A 19,719-nucleotide genomic window follows, 5' to 3' on the forward strand; every position below is an offset into this window, starting at 1 on the left:
CTTAACCGACTGCGCCACCCAGGCGCCCCTGTCATGGAACTTTTAAAAATCATTACAGTAATGGAAATGAGGGGAGGGCTAAGGAAACTAAGTGTAAGATCATTTTGCACATACGAGTGTGATTTTGGTTTTTGTTTTAATGTGTGCAGAAGTGCTTGGGGATGGTGCTCATTCAACCAAATAGAAAAAAAGTTTGGTCTATTCACCTCCTTGGGGCTCCTCTGTTCCTGGTAATCTGACTTTTCATTGGCTTCCCTTGCCAGATCCCACCCTGCTTAACCAGTTGACCATCACCTTACAGCTCTTTCCTTCTTGGCCTTCAAGGATTCCCTGATTATTATTCTTATTCTTATTATTCTTATTCTTATTAGTCACTCTTCTTTGTCAGCTTTGCCAACTCATCTTCTTCTTCTCACTCTTCCAAATACAGATGCTCCCACAGTTTTCTTTTTCTTCCTCTCTCCATTCTTCATAGCACTTACTCTCTGCCAGGTGAGTTCTAAGAGCTTTACATAGATTCTGGACAGATACAATAATTTAACCAGGTATTTTAAAAATCTTTTTTATGTTTATTTATTTTTGAGAGAGAGAGAAAGAGCTCGAGGAGGGAGGGGGCAGAGAGAAAGGGAGACACAGAATCCGAAGCAGGCTCCAGGCTCCACGCTGTCAGCACAGAGCCCGATGTGGGGCTTGAACTCATGAATCGTGAGATCATGACCTGAGTCGAAGTGGGACACTTAACTGACTGGGCCACCCAGGCATCCCTTTTTTACCAGATATTTTAAATATGTTTTTATGTCATAAAAACTTCTCACTACCAAAAGGGAGTAACTGTTTTATAGTGCTTCACTTTTAAGTTTTGAATTGTCATGGACAATTATACATCATGGAAATTCACATCAAAAGGGAAATAAAATATAGAAATATATCCTTTGGAAGTTTCTTCGAGATATATTAAGGTTTTGTACAGTTTTTATATGTAGATAATGAAGTGATAAATGTACAGACCTCACCTTGTCAAAACTGGTGTGAAACATAAGCAGAAGTCTCCCATTATTCATTTTTTGTTAGGTTCATATCAGACATTTTTCTATGTACTTGGAGTTATGTACAATATAGTAGTTAACATAAATTAAAGTGTGAAATTTTATATAAATTACAACTCACTGAAGATAGACCCCAAGGTTGGTCAGGCAGTTGTATTTCTAAATTAGTGCTTTATTTGGTACTATTACTATGAGAAAAAGGTCTGGAATTAATCTGTTTCAAGACTTATATATGTTCAATGTCAATTTTTAAGAAATAGAGTCACCTGCTTATTATTTTACAGGCATTCTTTGATGTGCCAAACCAAATGGATTAACATAAAACATGAGTGGCTCCCCATAGAGCCCAGTCTTGCTGCCATGTCAATATTAGAAATTTCCTGCCCAGAACGCCCAGATATCGGCATGATAAAATAACAAGTCTGATGGTATCCAAACATTTCTAGTTCCCATTTCTAAAATCAATCTTTGACTTCACAATGACCCAGAAAAGCTGAGATACATTTAATTAAGATGAAGAAAGCTTCCTTGAACCTGACCTTCCATGAATTCCTTTCCTTCCTTTGATTATCTGTGACCGAAGCTTCTAAGACATTCTTTCCACTCTTATCAAAGTGCAAAAAGTCTACTTCCAGAACAGTACAATTTTCTATAAAGACCAAATTTGTCATTTGAAAATAATTTCCCCTGCCTAAATGCTCACTTTGGAGTGTCAGATTTGAAAAATATGCCTGAAGATTTCCTGATTATTTTGTGATCACTGTGGCCACTTCTTGAGGGGTGATGGCTATCTTTGTTTTATTTGACACTTAAATTGTTTCCCCTGAATTTATTTTAAGAATGTGTCCTTAACAGATTGAAAGTTGGCCAAGGTACCAAGATAGTTTGCAGGGGCATCTTTAGCTTTTCATCATCTTCAACAATTGTCACTTCCAAGATCTTTCCAAACAAAAATTAATAAAGAGAAAAAAAAATCTTAAAAAAAAAAAAGAACATGGCTTCATTTCTCAAGTTTTACACAATGCGTAGTTACTGTTTACAGTAATACAATTCTTGTTTTTCAGCAAAGATAATGGAAGTTATTAAATACAGATATAAAGACAGAGACATAGGTATTGATATAGGTAGATATATAGACAGATCCTGAATTTTTTAATGCATAAACATATGCATTTCAAAGAAGTATCATAATATCAAAAATAAATTAGAGAAGGTCTTTATTTGTATCTCACAGGTGTGTTAATCATAAATCAAACCGGAGAACTATAAATAGTGCAGAATTGCATCTGTTTAGGGTTCTCAACTGTGATTAGGAATCTTATATTTTAAACTGGAATAGCTCTTAGCTCTTTTGCTTTAGAGGATAATTCAAATGAATCATTTGCATTCGCGCACCCATTTGAAAAGTGGAAAAATTAAACTTTTTCTCTTTTCAATCTCCCAGGAGTAAGTTTTGCCTGGGTTTTGAAATTAGAGCTGCATATATGCCAAATTACAGAAGATTTTATATCTAGCTTATTAGAAAAATTACCAGCAGGTAAGGTTAATGCATTCTACTTGAGATTTCTTCCTTATCCTTAACAACAGGAGAAGTAAGCTAAAAACTACCCCTGGAAACTCTTTATATCACTAGTTTCTTAGAGTCCTAGGACATGGGTGAACAACACTATTCATCCTTCATTTTTCTTTTGTTTTGAGTTTTAGTATTTATCATATCGACACTGTTGACAAAACTAATTATATGAGCATCCCTTGAGGCCTCTCTTTCCCACTGTCAATTCCAGCTCTAACGTAAGGGTAACTGGACTGCCCAGTGTCTCTACCCCTTCCCTTCCTTTCTCCTTGTCCCTAATCTTACTCCTCACCTCTAAGGAGATTCCCAGAGGGGGGAATTCTACAATCTCCCTTGAAATATCTGGAATACAGTGAGGGAATTCAAATTATTTAAATGCTATCCCACTTGTACTTTAAAAAAAATTCCCTGTTGCACATCGTTTGGAAATGCTTTTTCCATGTTCAATATGCTGAATTAAAGATATGTACTGATTTTTCTTTGTTCTCTGTTGTTTTTAACAGGCTACCTTGGCTCTTTGTTGAGGCTTTGAATCCTCAGTTGTCATTTTGGCTTTTTATGCATATGGTTGTTTATCAGTTCAAGGAATATGGGTTTGCAATCAGGCCGGATTTGCATCCAGCTCTCTACTTTTTCGCTGTGTGACTTAGACAAGTTACCTGTGCAGCTGACCCACTGTTTTCTCATTTATACAACTGTGTCTATTGACTTACTGGCCCTTCTACTGGGGAGGCTACCTAAATGTCCCTGAGAGTGGTATTGAAAAGTTTGATGACAAAGGTTTCCTTATAGTGACTTTTTAATTATTCTCTTCTCTTCTCTTCTCTTCTCTTCTCTTCTCTTCTCTTCTCTTCTCTTCTACTTATATGCCCCAAGAATATTTTTAAAGTCTAATAAATTAACAATTCGGTGTTGATTTCCTGCATCAGTTTTCCCAAGTACGTGCTGGTAGGCTGTTTAAATATACATAGATTTATTTGTACATATAGTTTATATTTTCAGTTTTCCCGATTTATCATCTTTAGCATTGATTTAGTTCCACTGTCTTTTTATTTATTTATTTATTTATTTATTTATTTATTTATTTATTTATTTATATGTTTACTTATTTATTTATTGAGAAGGAGCCTGCTTTATTGGGGGCAGAGCACTGCACGTGGCCAACGGATGAAGGCAACTGGAACATGGGTCCCTCTGGGCAACTTCCCCAGCCTCATCCTTCCTCGGAGCTGGGACACTCCCCACCATTTCCTTGAAGGCCAATGTGGTAGCTACAGATAGAACCCCTCAGGGGTGCCTTTTTGGTTTTTATAAAGAACATTTTCTTTAGACTTTTGAGGTCTTCATTTGTTACTTTCATTCTACGTTCTCTCAAGGCCATCAGACCAGCTTTTGTACAGACTGCCTTGATGTCAGCCCCAGAGAGGTCATCTTTAGCCATGATTAAGTCGTCCAGAGTTACATCATTGGCCGGTGTCATGCTGCTTGTGTGGATCTGAAAGATGCGCTGTTTAGTCTTTTCATCGGGCAGGGGGATCTCAATTTTCCTGTCAATGCGGCCTGGTCTGATAAGTGCTGGATCCAAAGTTTCTATTCAATTTGTGGCCATGATCACTTTCACATCACCCCTTGAATCAAATCCATCCAACTGGTCCAACAGTTCCAACGTTGTTCTTTGACTTTCTCTCTCACCACCGGAATTTGAGTCATATGTTTTTGTTCCAGTGGCATCAGTTTGGGCCCATCACCTAGGTATTTCTGAATAAGTTCAGAGCCAACCACTCTTAAGAAAGTGGCTGAGGTTTGGTTTGCTACTGCTTTGGCTAATAAGGTTTTACCTGTGCCAGGTGGACCGTAGAGAATGACCCCCTTTGAGGGCTTTATACCCATCTCTTCATAATATTCAGGATGAGCGAGAGGAAGCTCCACAAATTCCTTAATTTCCTGGATTTGGTTGTCCAACCCCCCCCCCCCCCAATATCAGCATAGGTTTCCTGGGGAGCCTTTTCTACCTTCATCACTGTGACCAAGGGATCCGTGTCATCAATGAACACCCCTATGACAGCATGCACCTTGTGGTTGAGCAAGACTGAGCAACCTGGTTCCAGCAGATCCTCGTCTATAATGGAAAGAATGTTGACGTAGTGTTCTGAGCCCACAGATGTAGACACGATGGCATGACTGTCATCAATGATCTCTTCCAACATTCCTACCAACATTGGGGTCCCCCTCAGATCATCCACCTTTGATCTTTCCTCCTCTTGCTTTTCTTCTAAAGTCTTCATTTGTTCCTGATTTCTACTGAAGTCTTCCTCCACAAGAAGAGAGTCTTTAATTCTAACTTCGGTAATTTTAACCGGCACTGAGTGTGACGGGTCACCAGTGGCAGCTTGCTGACAGCACCAGGTCCCTTTGTTTTCTTCTTTTTCCCCACTCTAGTTGGCACAGGAGGTTCGTATTTCATTTTCTGGTCCTTGTCATCCTTCTTTACCACCTCCAGGGCCATGACCACCACTCTTTCACCCACCTTGCTTCTGCCACTGAAACCCTGTTCCATTGTTTTAGTTTTCTACCTCAAAGACGCCTATTATATGTATATTGGATCTTCTTTACCACTCTCTTATATCTATTATTTTCTTTCTCATCTCTCTTTTTTTTCTTTTGATTTTTAAAATTTTGCTCTTTCCAACTTGCATATTTCTCCTAAGGCATCCCCTGGTATATTTATTCACTCTTGTTTTGCTTCTAGTGTAGTCTTTACTTCTGAAATATTTTAATTGTTTATTTCTGAATTCTATCACAACTCTTTTCAAATCACTCTATTCTCAAGACATGTCATGCCTGAGTTTTGTATGTGATTTATGTTGGTCTTCATGACTTCTGTGTGTTTCTTAATTGCATTTGGCTCATTTTGGAACATTAAGCTATAGGTTTCACCCGTTTCATGGGTAGGTCCACAGAGAAGTCAGTGTGATCTCAGTCTCCATTTTCATGAGATACCCATTGGGATTCAACTGTTTTTCTTTCCTGATGGTCATTTTTAAGTGAAATGAATGGACCCGGATAGTTCTGCTAGCTTCATGGCTCTCATGCTCTCTCTTCAGATGTGTTCACAAAGTGATAAAAAAAACAACAACAACAACAAAAAAAACAGTCTTGTATTTCCTGAGATTTGTTTACTCCATATCCTTTCTCTTCACCCTTTTTATTTGGAATTTCTCTTTACTTTATACCTTTTTTTTTGGGGGGGGGGGGGAGGAGTGGGAGGAGTCCAATTCAACTTGGATTCTACTCCTAGCAGCTTTTTCTCACTGCAGAGTTTTGCCCTAGAAGGAAACTTAAATTTATAACTTTCTGGAGTTCATAGAGCCCTAAACACTTCAATGTTCCATCCCTTTGCACCCAACAGCAATAGCAAATTGGAGTCTACAGAATCTGTACCCTCCCACCCCAGTTTCACATACAGTCCTCAGATGGCACACTTCACTCTCTAGTGAGTACCTGGGGGCGATTTTGTAGGTTACCTGTTCTTTGGTTATCAAGTAGCCCCACTGTTTTCCCTCGTGATGCTGATACCATACAGGTCTCAAAACTGTTGTTGCTTATTCCCACTCATATTTGGGATTTGTAAGGATCTCATGTCACATAATCATAGGGTTTTAAGCTTTGCCATTCTAATTATTGTATCTCTTATAGTGGGATTCAGAGTGATTAAAAAAACTGTATCTCCTGAGTGCATGTTTACTAATAAACTTATTTTATAGGTGCCATTTCCATTCCAAAAAGCTCTAAGTGAGATCCCATTTAACCCATAAAATAATACATCTTATACTGATATGCTCTGGGACAGGCTTATACCCGGTAAAAATTATTAATCTATTATTTCAGTTATCTAAGTGAATTAGACTGATGGTACAGTGCAGTGTCAATCAGTCATTAAATTAGTGGTGAAACTGATTGACTAATAAAAGAATAGAGTTGACTGATGACTCCCTAGATATCTAACAGGAATTGAAAATGACAGATTACAACTCCCAGTGTGATAAGGTAATTAATTTGACACCATCAGACAAGAGAAGGTAACAAGGGGGAAACGTCATTAAAAGTAGTATCTAATAACAAAGATACCTTTATGATCTTTACTCACTTTGTCGCAGAAGACCTTGATCTGGCAGTAAGCTCTATGAATGGGCTTATTGCTACGATTATTATAACTGTATGTATCAATCTGAATCATCAAAGGAAGTCCTTTCACCCCTTTCTGGGACGAGAAATCTGTACTCAGGCAATTCACAGTGATGAAAATCTGAGGGTGGGAGAAAGAAAGGAAAAGGTCACAAGTCACCGTAAAAAGGATCTATTAAAAAATGCATAAGCCTAAGACTTGGAATCACAACACTACACAATCTTCTAAGGACAAGTGAAGAACATTTGGATACGCTGAAATAAGAACATGCTGAGCACATGAAACATTATATATATCGTAGTTTATAATTTAAATGTATAAAAATTGTTGCTTTCTTATTAAATCTTGAAATAGACAATTGATGCTTTCCTTTAGGCATATCAGCAAAGTTTTACCTATGTTTCAAACATGCATAAATCAGATGTGTAAACCACTATCTCTTCAACATATTAAAGCTGTCACTTCTAATATTACATCACTGTCTCAAATCTCTGACCTGTGGGATAAAACAAAACCAAAAACAAAAGTAGGGAACATTTCCCCTTGCACACTACTGCATTGAAATAGTTATTTGTTTATATATCTGTTTTTCCTCCTTGACTATTAATTTTGAGATTTGAGACCATTTCTTACTATTTTTGTATTAGGCGTACCTAATGTAGAGTGTGGTGGAGAACAGGCATTCAATAAACATGTGATGAATCCATCAATAAGTTTATCTGTAGAAAAACCCCTAAGTTTTATTTAAGTTTATTTAATTAAAAAAATTTTTTTTAATGTTTATCTTTATTTTTCAGACAGAGAGAGACAGCATGAGCGGGGGAGAGGCAGAAAGAGAGGGAAACACAGAATCGGAAGCAGGCTCCAGGCTCTGAGCTGTTAGCACAGAGCCCAATGCGGGGCTCGAACTCGTCAACCGCAAGATCATGACCTGAGCCAAAGCTGGACGCTCAACCGACTGAGCCACCCAGGCGGCCCAAGTTTACTTAATTTTTTTTAGTAATTTCTACACCCAATGTGGGGATCAAACACATGACCCCGAGATCCAGAGTTGCAGGCCCCACAGACTGAGCCAGTCAGGCTCCCCCCAAAAGCCCAAAGTTTTAGTTCTAGCTCCAACATGAACCAGCTAAGAGACCTCAGACAAGTCACTTACTGTCTTTGGTTTTCAACTTTTTTCTTAAAATTATTTTTAAAATCCTTCCCTGAAGGATGAAAATGTAAATTATTAAATATTCTGAAAACAACTGCATAGATGCATTATGTGACCCATGTTTTATTTGGTCCCACTGAAATTTTCATTCACTCTCAAACCCTTGACCTTTTGTGTCACAGCAACATCAAAAAGAACAGTTCTGCAAAAGCAAAGAGCCGCTGGCATGAACTGCATTTTAAAGGCCATTCAAATCTTTGATTTTCCTACCAGGATTGATCTAATTCATTTTAAGCTCTATTGCCTGTAGGTTTTTGGTAATTTATACAAGCAGATATCTCATTTTTAGTGCTTTATCAATACAAAGATCATTTTTTAATTTTGTTTCTGAGCCTCTTACTTGGTCACGAGAAACACAGCAATAACGCACCACATCAACAATAAGGCTAAGATGAAATGTCTTAGTGACATGCGAATTACAACAACCTTGTGCACTGTGCCACAGACCCTCAGTTTTCCAGCCATCATATGAAAACAAGTGCCTAGAGATGATGTAACCATGGATATCTTTCATTCATTCATTCATTCATTCATTCATTCTTATTATTCATCCTATAAACATCAACACAAGCCCATTGTAAGTCAAACATAACATTAGACATTGAGGGCAGAGAACAAAGCCAGACCCCTGACTCACATAGTGGACGGTCCAAGGGGAGGACAGAGGAGTAATCCAGTAATAACCAACACAGGGTGGTCAAGTACAGAGGTCATGAGAACACAGAACACGGCACTGAACCTGGAGGACATGTGTGAAGCAAAGCCCGCACAGACACTGGGATGAGACTATGGACTATCATTAATTAGTAATGGTAGAGAAAAAGGACTCAAAATTCAAATGTCAAGTGATTCAGGGGAACTGAGTGATAAAGACCACTGAGAAAGACTACACCAGGCCTGTCTCTCTTCCTGAACTTTCAGGGTAAAAGTAGACAGCAAATGCGGTCTGCTGCTCCTGGAGATGCCCTAACTGCAGAGAACATTGATGTGTGCCACAAATATTTTTAAATGCCTACTATGTTCCTGAGACTGTGCTAGAGACTAGGACAGATGCACCAATTGTAGTCCTGTAATCACGGAAGTCAGAGGCCAGATGGGGAGAGAGAAGCAACATGATGGAGCTCTAAAGACTACAACAACGTCGTCAAATGCTGATCTTTAGGTCAAACCAACAAATAAAAGTATACTTTCCTGGGAACACTTGACTTCTTCTATTGTTATTGTTATTACTGACAATAGGCTTATCTTGGCCAGAATGTATAAAACACAGCTTTCTATCAGCAAATCAATGACCACTCTGGGGAACTATGCCATTGTCCGTATTTTTGACCATGGATTTCATACAGAAATCTTTCGGTAGTGACTATAACTCACGGGGGGCCTCAGTACAGACTGGTTCCTTTCTACTCCCTCATAAAACCTGCCTAGTACTACAGAATCCAAAAGACAAAAGTGTTCTGATGTATATTTCCTAAGGTATTAGGGTTCACACTTGGGTCAGTGAATTACCCATACATCACACAGAGTGGACCGCACTCAGACAGGCAGAATGCAATGATAATTGTGGCCTTTGTCAGCTCCAAGTCCCAACTAAGAGAGCTGGGCTGATGGCATGTGTATATTTACAAGGACCGCTTGAGTAGGACAGATCCGCTGGCAATATACTACGATAAATAGACTAAATCCTCCCCGGTAGAGAAGGTCTTTAAAGGTCAAATGAGCTACAACACACGAGACTGTACCTGGACACACTTAGACTAGGTCCTTTTAATGGGAGAGATTCTTAGTAAAGGTCCAATGGGCTCTTTTTGATGCATGGCCTCCTGATCCTATACAAACTAAATGACACGAGACTCTGCCTTCTCTGCTACATTGAGCTGGCAGCTCCCAAAACTATCCTAACAGGGATTTTATAATAGAGTTGGCACCGCTCTCCTCTTACCTGGCTGCCTGAACCCAATAGTAAAGCACAGTTTCCGTGCCCCATGGTAGTAATCATAGTCTCACTGTGCTGCACTTAAAACCTAAATGGTTGAACTTTAACTGCAGTTGGGGACTAGAAGGGATGGGAAGGGATGGAAGGACATTAACTAAAACCCTGGCTTGAGAACTGATAAGCATTTATTTGTTTCATCTTGCAAACCCAAACATGTCCCAGCTCCACGCACAGCCGGCAAACGTGAAAGCCATTTTCTTGGAAGTTTATCTACAAAGTACTGTTTGCAAATGCATGCTACAGAAACTTAGGGAAAAGGTATGCTTTCTCTCCACCAAACGTTCACCCAAATGTCAAGCACAGAAAATTCTTTTTCACTCCAGTAGGAGCCCTGATTATGTAAAGAGCATATAAATGCCATGAACAATTGGGTATGTCACCCGATAATTATGAATATTATATACGTTCATATAATGCTTTCAAAACCTCAGCTATTAATATTCCTGTAATTCTGACAGTACGTAATTTATTTTTTAGAAAAATAATAATTAAATCAAGTGTATCTAGGCAGATAATAGATAGTATTATAATTTTGTCACTGGTTCAAAAATTGATTCAGATAGAAAGATTGGTTCTAAATATACCAAGACCTTTCCAGAAACAGAGGCAGTCTCATGACAATTGACATTTCTTAATAAACCCTTTTTTTTTTTTACATGTGAATTACAATTTCCAGTTTGTAGTTCCTACAAAAGACAAGTGACTTTGCCCAGAATATAATAACTCTCAGTTGTGCACCAAGCATATAGTAAGATTTATCAAAATAAATACAAATCAATGAGGTTTAGAATTACCACATTAACTTGATTATTAACCCCTAAGATTTTTTCAAGAGCTTGCTTTTAAAATAAATGGGTCTACCTTTGATTTACAAAGCAAGTTGGGATTTTTTTTAAAAATTTTTTTTAACATTTATTTTTATTTTTGAGACAGAGAGAGACAGAGCATGAATGGGGGAGGGTCAGAGAGAGAGGGAAACACAGAATCTGAAATAGGCTCCAGGCTCTGAGCTGTCAGCACAGAGCCCAACGCGGGGCTCGAAGCCACGGACCGCGAGATCATGACCTGAGCTGAAGTCGGAGGCCTAACTGACTGAGCCACCCAGGCGCCCCGCAAGTTGGGATTTAAAAAATCATAATGTCGATGATTTGATGGAAAACATTTATCTTTTCCTCTTTAAACAATGTATTTTGCATTTCAAGATTCTTCTGATTAAAGATGAAGACAGCTACTTATTTCCTTATTTTGGGACGTGAAGAGCTCTTTTCCAAGAAATTGCAGAAGCATTAGCCTGCAGATTAGAGCGACATAGCGTACAACAAGAAATCAGCATTCTCCCTCTAAAACACAAACAATATATAAATACATAAGTGTGCTCTTGCCAATCTCCCCACTCTGTTTTCCTCTTGATTCTTAGAATTATTAAAGACCATATGGGTGGTTTTCTTAAATATCAGCATTTTTCTTCCATTTTATATGATGGTAATTGGGTGCAGAGGCAATGCCAAATTAAGACAGAAAGACAGCCTAAAAGTAGACAATATGAACACATAACCTCTCGGTCTTAGGCATTCATTCATTCATTGCCTTCAGGCATTAATTTATCAAATATTTATCATGTATCTTCTGTCTGTGCCTGGTATTATGCTACATGGTGGGATTCAAGAATGATGAGATAAGGGCACCTGGGTGGCTCAGTTGGTTAAGCATCTGACTTCAGTTCAGGTCATGATCTCATGGTTCATGGGTTGGAGCCCCGAGTTAGGCTCTGTGCTGACAGCTTGGAGCCTGAAGCCTGCTTCGGATTCTATGTCTCCCTCTCTCTCTGCCCCTCCCCTGCTCTCACACTGTCTCTCTCTCTCTCTCTCTCTCTCAAAAATAAATAAACATTTTTAAAAAATGAGAGAATTTGTGATTTTCTTGAGAACCTAAGAAATTTAGATTTTCTGACACTTCCATTTATATAGCACTTTTAGGGAATTACTAAAAATCTCATAATTCTTTATTTTCTCCTACAGATACTCTGGGTATGTCTGCATATACATACATACACATTAGGTTTATTCACAGAGTCTACCATAGTTTTCCATATTCTTTTAGTCCTCAACGTTTTCCATTTCAACAAACCAAGCTTGTTCCCGGTTGACAGCCTTTGCTATTTGTTGTGCCCTCGATCTCCAGTGCTGCCCCACACACTGTCCCGCACATTGCCAGCTCCTTCTCATTCAGATTTCAGTCCAGTGCCAACTCTTCAAATACCTGTCTTGACCACCCCGTCTAGAGTTATCTTCCTCCTCCTCTTCCCACCTCAGCCCAGGACCAGAAGCAAACTCTATAACGCTGCTCCTCTATTTTCTTCATAGTACTTGACATCGTTTGGATTTATCTTATTGTTTTTCTGTTTAGTGCCTAATTGCCTGTCTGCTCCACGGGGTTGCAAGCCCATAAGAGGAGGCCCTTGTCTGCCTCAAGGTCACTCTAATCCTAGTGCCAGTCCCATGATAAATACTCAACAAATATTTGTCTAATGCATTAAGGGAAAATTACCTTTCTAAAAACACATTTCCCTCTTTATCCATACTCTTGCCTTCATTTTAGCCGAACCTCTTAGGAGCCAAGATTGCTTTGAGTAGCTGAAGTCATCAAGATAATACAGCAGAATGAGCTGCTCTGATCAGATTTATCCTCAAAATTTGTTACCTGCTTGCATATCAACAAACATAAAGTGAGCACCAACCATATACTCTGGATGAATATACGTCCGTGTGTGTGTGCGTGTGTGTGTGTGTGTGTGTGTGTGTATGCCATGGATGATGCTATTTATGTATGCTATGGGAAATAAGGGAGTGTTCAGTACAGTCCTATCCTCAAGAAAGAAGAGAGATGTTACAGTTTTTGCTATTGTGAAATGTAGATAATTAGATACTAAACTGACTATCCCAGACTATAAGTTCTGTAAGACTTGATGAAAAGGAGAGAAATCGGCAAGTCAGCCAGGGAAGATTTGGTATAGGTGTCACGAGTTGGAAGACAGATACATGCTGACTCTGAAAAGAGCAACGAGGCAAGCCTTGTGGGAGAGGAGGGTGTGTAGGGGGAAGTTAAGGTGGAGCCCAAAGGAAGGCGCCTGGTGACGGAAGAGGCCAACCACGATGTGTCTGTCACTGTGATCAAGTCATGAACACCTAATGAGGTCAAGTTATGTATTATCGGGGCCAAGACAGAACTCCAGCCGTAGCACTCAACATTCAAGTCACAGAGAGGACAAGGAGAGTGAAGGCTGAGCAAAGGCCACCAGATTCAGACGTAAAGAGGTCCTGTATCCCTTTGAGAGGCCCGACTAATGGAGGGAAGGGCAGGAAGCTAGATCGCTGGGGTGAGCCAAGACTTGGAGACAGACAGAAGGCTTCTCAGCTGGGGAATGTGGTGGGGGAAGGAGGGATGAACAGGAATAGGGGAAGCAGGTAGCAGACAGCACGGCCACGCAGAGGTGTTCTTCCAAGATGGAGGAGGTGTTCCCACATTAAGAGAAGGTGAATGTCAGAGGCTGCAGAAAGGTGGAATGTGGGGCCTAAGAGCCTCGGAAGCAAGGATTAAATAGGATCGACTCAAAAGTGAAGTTATGTAAGAAAAAAGACAGAGCTTTCTTGGAAACTGGAAGCCAAATGAGGGGAAAGCGCAGCGAGGGAAAAAAATGTACAGGAAGTTCAGAGTCAGGTACTTGATGCAAATCCCAGCACTGTGGCCTTGGACTGTTTGCCCTTTCTAAGCCTCACTTGCCTCATTTTTCAATAGGCGCAACAATCTCTACCTCAGTATTGCGCCACTTTATTATTATTATTTTTTCAACGTTTATTTATTTTTGGGACAGAGAGAGACAGAGCATGAACGGGGGAGGGGCAGAGAGAGAGGGAGACACAGAATCGGAAACAGGCTCCAGGCTCTGAGCCATCAGCCCAGAGCCTGACGCGGGGCTCAAACTCCGGGACCGCGAGATCGTGACCTGGCTGAAGTCAGATGCTTAACCGACTGCGCCACCCAGGCGCCCCAATATTGCGCCACTTTAAGATGAGATTATGTTTGGGGCGCCTGGGTGGCTCAGTTGGCTAAGCATCCAGCTCAATTTCAGCACTCATCATGATCTCACAGTATGTGACTTCGAGCTCTGAGTCAGGGACTGCACTGTCAGAGCAGGGATTCTCTCTCCCTCTCTCTCTCTGCCCCTCCCCTGCTCGCTTGCTCCTACTCTCTCTGTTGCTCTCAAAATAAATAAATAGATGTTTAAAAAAATAAAATGAGATTAGGTCTGAAACTGTACAGTGCTGTGAAAATCTAAGGGAGTTTCCTCATCACCGTGGTCTCTAGGGTTGCTCCTTTCTCTGACCCCAAGCCCTTCCTCACCTTGATGGCACAGCCAACAAAGCCACGCCCATTTTGCCCCCCACCCCCAGCTGCTCCCCCTGCAAGGCTAGTTCTTTGTGTCCCCTCCAGTCCCCCAGTTCAAGCCCTCCTTCCTCCCTCGATTCTCTCTCAAGGCATCTTGAGATGCTATCGCCAAATGATTCAAAGGCAGGTTAATTAGGATTCACATTAATTTGAGCAAAAAGATATTTAATTGAAGTGAACTGATTTTTACAACAGAAAATCACTCTCTGCACAACACTTCTAGAAGGGTGGAGTCACAGGGTTTGACAGGGAGAGAGCAAGAGAGAAATCTCTCAGGCAGGATCTTTACTGCCCTTCACCTGAACACAGCTTGTGAAATGGCATCTCAGGATGAGGAAGAATTTGGACCTTATACCACAGTGGGGTGGCCTGTTTCATAAATAATGAGCTCCCGGTCAGAGGAAGGATGTAAATACAGACTGAAAAGATTCAGTGACTCAACTTTCTGATCATTTGTTGTTATATGAATCCTTTTTGGCTCATGTTTAATACTTAAAACTTGCTTTGAGTTTGTAATACTATGGCACAAAATTCAAAAGGCACAAAAGAATTAACTGAAAACACCTCCCCCCCACCCTGCATAGTTCTCTAAACAACCAACAGTCTCTTGAGGATCTTTCATAATTTCTTGTGTATCCTTCTAGAAATATGCCATGCAATACATATCATTATTCTTTTTTTATACAAATGGTACCACAGTAAACATAGTTATGCATCTTGCTTTACTAAATAAATTTTGAAGATAGCCCTTTTCGTTTTTAAAGAACTGTGAAATAAGGAGTAATAATTTCTTTACCATTGGGCTGTTTGCAGTCTTTTCATCTTACAAGGATGCAACGTGTGTCTTTCAACATGGATTTCGTACACACATGCACATATAAATTTTTCACAGTATATAAGGCCATGTCACTATTTTTATTTTATTTTTTTATTTTTTTAACGTTTATTTATTTTTGAGACAGAGAGAGACAAAGCATGAACGGGGGAGGGTCAGAGAGAGGGCGACACAGAATCTGAAACAGGCTCCAGGCTCTGAGCTGTCAGCACAGAGCCCGACGCGGGGCTCGAACTCACGGCCCGCGAGATCATGACCTGAGCCGAAGTTGGCCGCTTAACCGACTGAGCTACCCAGGCGCCCCCCATGTCACTATTTTTAATCTGGCTTTTGTCCTCACAATGTGACTGAAATTGCTTTCTTCGAGGACTCAATAGCAAATTTATAAGCAAGGGTTCCCTATTTAGTAGGCATCTAGGAGGTCTGGGTAAAATATGCATTACAGGGCCCCATGCCCAGGGTTTCCAATTCAGTAGGTCCGAGGTGAGAGATCCAAGTACCTGCACGTCTAACCCAAGTTGAGATGGATGACACACATGGAAGGCCAGGCTTTGAGAAACCACGACCTACTGCACTGACTTCACTGGCCAGTTAGTTCTTCCTTCTTCCCCGGCTCCATCCCCTGCCTCTCTGCCTTCTTCTGTAGTCTCCTTCTTTTTTTTTTTTAAATTTTTTTTTCAACGTTTTTTATTTATTTTTGGGACAGAGAGACAGAGCATGAACGGGGGAGGGGCAGAGAGAGAGGGAGACACAGAATCGGAAACAGGCTCCAGGCTCTGAGCCATCAGCCCAGAGCCCGACGCGGGGCTCGAACTCACGGACCGCGAGATCGTGACCTGGCTGAAGTCGGACGCTTAACCGACTGCACCACCCAGGCACCCCTGTAGTCTCCTTCTTGACCACCCCTTTCTTGTCTGGTTCCTCCAACATGCCTCAGTGGGGTGAGTCTGCATCTCATCCTTTCCCATGACTTCTATCCTCCCCTCTTTATAAACAACTCCTAATAGTTCTCCTGCCCCAAATTCCCTGCTCTTCTTGTGCTCTCCACGCCACACCTTCGAGCATCCTGTTCTTCCACCTGACGTGCTCCTCTTTCCAACTTCCATGTGCTTACATTACAACTGACCCTTACGACACAGCCCATATGCCAAATCCTCCCTATGTCTTCCCTGATCCCGCAGAAAGGTGATCTCTCTACATGCTACAGTATTTAGAAGTGAAGTATAAGTGTGTGTGTGTGTGTGTGTGTGTGTGAGAGAGAGAGAGAGAGAGAGAGACAGACAGACAGACAGAGGGAGAGACAGAGGGAGAGACAGAGAGAGAGAGAGAGAGAGAGAAAAGATAAAAGAAATCTGGCAAAGTATTAATAATGAGTCAATCCCAGTGAAGGGTATGTGGCGATAATTGTATTATTCTTTCAGCTTTTCATTTGTAATTTTTTTAAAAAAATTGCTAACGTTTATTCATCCCTGAGAGAGATAGACAGAACATGAGCGGGGGAGGGGCAGAGGGAGAGGGAGACAGAATCCGAAGCAGCCTCCAGGCTCTGAGCTGTCAGCACAGGGCCCGATGTGGGGCCTGAACTCACTAACTGTGAGATCATGACCTGAGCAGAAGTCAGATGTTTAACGGACCTAGCCACCCAGGCACCCCTCTAACTTCTTTAAGGAAAAAGTTGGGGACATTTTTAAATAAAAAAAAGAATTTTCTCCCTTTCCAGACCTTTCCTGGCACTTTACCTCTATTTTCATAAGAATCTTTGTCACTCTTCCATTCATATTACATTTATTTACAGCTATGTCTTACTTCTCAGCCTGGCCAAAATGTTCTCCAAGAGCAGACACTTTGCCTGGCTTATCTGTCCGTGAATTTCCACTGCCTGGCCTAGTGCATGATATGCAAGAGGCAAGCTGCTTCGAAGCAGTGACCGCCCCTTTGCCAGAAATAATGTCGGATATGTTCCTGCTCGATCCTCCTCAATACAAAACGGCAGTGCTGAAAGAGCACGTGCTTTAGATAGCCCAAGGTGGGAGTTCTGGCTCTGCTCCGCGTTAGCTGTGCAACTTTCATTAAGCTGGCTAACTTCTCTGGGCTTCAAAGTCTTCATTATTTAAATGAAAAGTGTTATCCACTTAAGATATGAATATTGCATAATATACACAAAGCACCTGGCGGAGTGCCCAGTATGTAGTAATCATTGAATAAATATTAACCTTGGTGCATGTGTGTGCATGAGAGCGCACGCGCACACACACATACACACGCACCGCCATCGGTCTATGAAATCCAAATCTGTAATTTAATTCTCGGCACACATACAGTAATTCATGCATGGAAATTACAGAGCCCTGAGCAGAATTCAGTCCAGAAACCATGGATACTCCACAACCTAACAAAAGATCAGGCCATTGATATCTTCAGTGAGATGCCTTCCACAGATTATTCCTTCTATATGTGAATTAACTCTAGCTTTAGAGCTTTTCCTACCAACCATTACCTTATAAAACTGGAACAAAGGCATGGCTTTGTTTAAGTTCAATACCAAAGACTCCAGCAAATGTTTACCTTTCCCTTCTAAAACTTCCTTCACCCACACCACGCCCCAGCAAACACACAAAAATGCCATTTGCCCTGCTTCGCAGTGTGTATCTGGACCTTTCACGACCCCACCCCGGAGCCTCCCCCAAGCCTTTCTTTACCTTTGAGACCATGAAAGATGCCTTATAACGTTCTCTAACCTTCCACAAGATGACTTGTTTAAAACTGGGCCCTCCTTAGACGAAAAATTGGGATGTAACTTTTTCTTACTCAGCAATAGCTATCAAGCTCATCTCATCCCAGACTGTCTTATAAGCAGAAAGAGGGCTCCCCAGACTGCTGGCAGGAGGTTGGGGGTTGGGGTAATGAGCCAGGTCATGAGCCCATGGGGCATCAGGAGTATGGCCATCCTTAGCCAGTACTTTGGCTTCTTTTTTCATCCTGAAAATCGATATTTACATTATCTTGTCTTCTGCCTTGGGATCCAGCACTGGAGTGTGGCAGAGAGAGAACACAGTCCATTTAGAAACATCCCATCAGAAGGTGAGATTTGTCAAGACTACAGAGACCATAATTTTCTAAGTGCTGTGAGGTGGCCCAATAAGAACTGATGAACTATTTTAGACCAAAAAGAAGTATTGGAAAGGAAAGAGAAGGAATGAGAGATATAATAAATTTGGGACGATTTAATGGATGCACCATGATTTGGTGAATTTCAAGCCAGTCTTTCAAATAGCATAACCTTATTTCCCACAAAAAAGACTGGATAATTTGCAGTGTACAAGGCGGTGAGAACACTTACATTTTCGCCAACTTAGTATTTTTACGTAGGCCCTGATCAAAGCACTGGTGTTTCCACCAGCCTATCTGTTAAGCTACTAACATTGAGATAATGAGGACAGAAAAGCTGTCTTTCCCATCCATTAGCAGCTGATGGAGCAAAAAGCTAAGCTTAGCTTACCGACCACTAGCTGTACCTAGAAAAGACAGCACTGGGAAGAGAAAGGGTTAACCCGTGCATCAAGAAAAGGAAGCACCCTGGAGTACATGGGGACAGAGTAAGTCACCCTCCACGATAGCTCTCCTCACATCTCACAACGTGAAGGAATTCATGACACAGGCCACATCAAGTGTCCTTAGTCCAAGGCAGCTATAGGGCCATGCTGGGACATTAAACAAACGCCATTTTCTTTTATTTTTTTTATTTTGAGAGCGAGAGAGAGTGCACATGTGCGACTGGGGGAGAAGCAGAGGGAGACAGTGAGAGAATCCTAAGCAGGCTCTACACTCAGCACGGAGCCCAATGCAGGGCTCGATCCCACAACCCTGGGATCATGACCTGAGCCGAAACCAAGAGTGAGACGCTCAACCAATTGAACCACCCAGGCGCCCCTCCATTTTCTATTTTAAGAATGGGTTTACAAATAGAGGACACTTTTTATTCCCAACTTCCATTTTGATTTTCCAGGCCAGCCAGCTGACTCTTATCAGCACATCCATGTTTCTATCCCTCAAACCGGGTCTCAGTTCTCATGTAATATCTCCTTGGGATCAGAGCAAAATCAGATATAAATGCAATAAATAAAAGGTACAAACATTAAGGAAAATAGGGCTCAGAAGAAATATCAACATGTACCCCCCACCCTGAATTTCCTTACAATTTAAAAAATTACATGGATATCTCTTCCACAAATCCAACTCATTTAAAGCATCCAAAGGGACCACAAAGTTAGAGGAACATATCTCTAAAATGAATATTGCTTATGTGTAAATATTTACTTTGAATTTACTAGATCGGTAAATGTGGGCTTTCGTTTATTGGATTATTCTCAAGTTGCAAACATAAAGCTAAAAACCGTTGTGTGCCTCCTGTAAACTTTATTTTC

At 40.9% G+C, this 19,719-nt stretch overlaps 1 protein-coding gene and 1 pseudogene across 4 annotated transcripts in view; both read right to left on the minus strand.

Moving 5' to 3' along the window:
* The window catches only part of GRHL2 (grainyhead like transcription factor 2), a 176,253-nt gene that overhangs the window by 39,438 nt on the left and 117,096 nt on the right, over positions 1 to 19,719 (minus strand). For all 4 annotated transcript variants that reach the window (XM_086695141.1, XM_086695139.1, XM_086695138.1 and 1 more), the window contains exon 9: positions 6,767 to 6,925. In XM_086695141.1, the coding sequence (XP_086551267.1) occupies positions 6,767 to 6,925 (159 nt within the window). The remainder of the gene's footprint in view (positions 1 to 6,766; positions 6,926 to 19,719) is intronic.
* Positions 2,999 to 6,198, minus strand: LOC147571940 (26S proteasome regulatory subunit 4 pseudogene; annotated as a pseudogene).

This window comes from Puma concolor, chromosome F2 (genome assembly GCF_028749965.1).
Source record: "Puma concolor isolate L17-30 chromosome F2, mPumCon1.1.hap2, whole genome shotgun sequence".
Lineage (NCBI taxonomy): Eukaryota > Metazoa > Chordata > Mammalia > Carnivora > Felidae > Puma > Puma concolor.